This window comes from Fulmarus glacialis, unplaced genomic scaffold (genome assembly GCF_000690835.1).
Source record: "Fulmarus glacialis isolate BGI_N327 unplaced genomic scaffold, ASM69083v1 scaffold13147, whole genome shotgun sequence".
NCBI lineage: Eukaryota > Metazoa > Chordata > Aves > Procellariiformes > Procellariidae > Fulmarus > Fulmarus glacialis.
Window position 1 is genome coordinate 73,559 of NW_009225172.1, and position 3,302 is coordinate 76,860.

General features: G+C 37.6%; 1 protein-coding gene across 1 annotated transcript in view; it reads left to right on the forward strand.

Annotated features, from left to right (window-relative positions):
- LOC104080123 (dedicator of cytokinesis protein 1-like) overlaps positions 1-1,866 on the forward strand; it is a gene marked incomplete at its 5' end in the record, with an annotated part of 73,160 nt that extends 71,294 nt beyond the window's left edge. Inside the window, one exon of the mRNA XM_009582404.1 lies at positions 1,258-1,866. Within this exon, the coding sequence (XP_009580699.1) occupies positions 1,258-1,353 (96 nt within the window). The remainder of the gene's footprint in view (positions 1-1,257) is intronic.
- Between the last annotated feature and the right edge of the window lie 1,436 nt (positions 1,867-3,302).

Genomic DNA, 3,302 nt, shown 5'->3' on the forward strand with positions numbered 1-3,302 from the left:
TGGATAGCAGCTTTGGATAGCTTTTAAAAGGAACAGTCTTGTTTCTTATGCACTTTCACGTGGTTTATCAGCTGCGTGTATACCAGTTGCTTACTGTGATGGAGAAATCATCGGTTATTTTGTCCAAGACATTAAAAAAAGTTGGAATACGAGTATCGAGGTTGCAAGTGCAGTACATGCAATGTAACGCTAAGGCATTTCAGGTATTTGAACTGTTCTCGTAGCAGTGATTAAGGAAATTTGGCAGAGTCGGTGTGCATCATAGGGTTTTAAGTGTTAGTGCGTGGAGTCGGCAGTCCGGGGTGGGTCAGGCGGGACGGGTGCACCGAGGCACAGCAAGCGGACATGAAAAAGCATCGTTATGTTTGGAGGAAAACAAAAGGCAGTGGCTGGCTAAGCGGGGGAAGAATCTTAGGAAAAAACAAAACCAAAACAGCGTTTATGAGGTGTGACACCGCAGTACGGCCTTAGTGCAGTGATGGGAGAACTGCAACGGCTGCTTAGCCAAAATGCTGTAGGAAAACAGACGGCAAAGTGCATGAGCAAATTGCAGTGTTCTCAACCTCTTTCTGAAACAGATTTTATCATATATATGATTGAACATTATGGAAAAAAGTCTTAATTTCCATAATGACTTTTTTAATTTGTTCAATTAGCCGATGAATCTAACCGAGGGTGCTCTTGTTCTGTTGTATGATGTGATTTAAAATATGTGTGTTTGAACAGTCTGGATTTCTGTTTTGAATATTTTAATTATAACTGAATGTGTAATAGTAAATTACAAGTTACTTATGTCTTTAAATTATTTCTTTTTTTTTTTTTAATTATTTGTGTTCTAAATGTGCAAAATAGAAAAATAATGGAAAAGCAATGAAGCTGTTGCTTCAACTTAGGTTTTAAGCTCTGTAGTGCATAGAGGCTGAGGGCAATCGATACAGACCAAGAAATCAATATCCTATCATGATATAAAGTGGGGAATTATAAACTTCTCCACTGCTTTCACAAGATTTTTCCTGAAATACTGAGCTAATTAATCAGGAAGCCTTGAGAGATCTTTTTCATTGTCAAAAGTAAAAGTTGTATTTTAAGCTAATGGCCAAGAGCATTCGGTATTCATAGCAGCAAATTCTGCAGAGAAGCTCTTAGGAGTCAGATGGCTACAGACTTACCTGCCGTCTCTCGCAGTTATATATGAACCAGGAAATGTTTCAAAAATCCATTCATTGCTAACACGGTCTATCAAAATTGGTTTTCCAGCACCTGCCGCCTCCGCTCCCCAGCAAGACTCCCCCGCCTCCGCCTCCAAAGACAACTCGGAAGCAAACGTCTGTTGACTCTGGGATTGTCCAGTGAAGAAGGAAGCATTTTTTCCAAAGATAAAGCTGTAACAATTCATTTCCCTAAGTATTTTATGGTATATAATGTTTACCTCATTCAGGCGTGCAGTATCTAACATTTAGTGCAATGACTCTAACTCTGTAAGAAATCCATTTCTAGCCGTGTATCAAACAACACTACATCACCCCTCTTTCTGGGGTTATTCCCTCCTGTAACTTGAAAGAAATCTGGATTTCTACTTGAGACCAGGAGGTGTTCATCAACTGACAGTACCCTCTTCCTAAACCTTCTCCCTGCTTCTTCTGAATAACTTCAGGCACATAGGTAGCTGTGGAGATTAAAATGAGAGTTGAATATTTTGTACCTAAAGCATTTAGGTAGCTATGGAGTTTAAAATGAGCTGAGTATTTTGTACCTAATCTCAGTGTATATAGGAGTCGATGACGATATTCACATTGAATTCAGTGCACGTTGGAGTAGGCTTCACAGTAAGGAGAAGCTGCCGTAGGATTTCCCCAAATAACAGTTCTGCCCAGGGTTAAAAATGAGACACATCTTATTTGTGAAATGTGCCTTCTCTTTAATTGTTTTGTATTACAAATAAACTGATTGCTAATGGGCTATGTAAAATTAGTCGTTGGTGATCAGTCATTTCCATTTTCATTCAGTTGGCTGTTCTTCTGGGTGTTGATCAGTGGGTAAAGCGAGGAAGCCTTTTAGCTGCTGACGGGCACGAGCATGTAGGAAAAGAAACAGAGTAGGCAGATAGGAGACTCCTGGTCATTCTGAACCTAGCAGTTGAGTACAAGAATGGGAAGAGCTTTTTCTTTTCTTCTTGAATGTGTAATATTTCATGTGGATTAGGATGAACTGAATGGAATCACTTTGTCCTTGTGCCATCATTCTGTACAGAGTTTGTATATATGATGGTTTTTAGAATGTTTTAATTTTTATGGTGCCTGCTTTTCATGTAATAATGAATTAATGTACCTGCAAGGAATGCCTTACGTATTTTTAATTTCCTAATTGCTGAAAGTGTAAAAAAAAAAAACCCAATTTTTTTCCAGATATTAGGCTCTGAGAAATATTGGACAATGAGGGGGTGGGGTGTTGGGAGGGAGGAAGGAAACTAACTTTATACTCTAGCGTTTTTTATTGTCATCACACTTTTCGTTTTTTACTATCTACAATCTTTTTACTCTTACGGTAGATTGTTTTTAAATATACCACTGACTCAGAAAATAAAATATTATTTTAAAAACTTGTCTAAGAAAATTAATACATTTCCTTGGTCTTTTTCATCCTTATTGTAGAATTTCAGGAACTGTTGCACTCTATAGAAGGCTACATATACACTTTCTTTCTTTCTTTCTTTCCGAACAGTTTTGGGGGAGCCCATGATAAAGCTGAAGTCTTTCACCACACTGATATGCTTGTTCCTGCATGTATGTAGCACTGAGATAAAACACACGTCAGCACTAGAAACGGCCATCTTTGTACGCTGTCAATATTCATACTGATAGCTTATTTATCTTTGTTATAAGTTATCTGTTGCTGAACACTTCAGAAAACAGATGAGTTTTAGGTAGTATTTTCTACCTCAGGTAGTTGATACATGATGCAAGTAGCAGGCAGAATTACGACTTACAGAGCAGTAAAACAACAATGTTCTTACAAAGGCAGAAAGATTGCCCTTCTCTTAAAAAGTGGCTCAAATGGTCAATTACATTCTTATAATTTTGTCTTAAACCATCTTGTTGCTTTGGATCAAACAAACACACTTTTCTTTGCAATGTGAGATAACATTGGCTACCAGAGTGTCTCAGAATTTACTGTTAGATATTGTCCTACAATTCCCTATTTGTTTTGTTATTAGTATAATTTCCATTCAAGAGGAACAAGCTGGGAAGGATTCTTAAGTACAGTCGATCAGATATTCTTTCTGTAGATGATCAATAATGTAT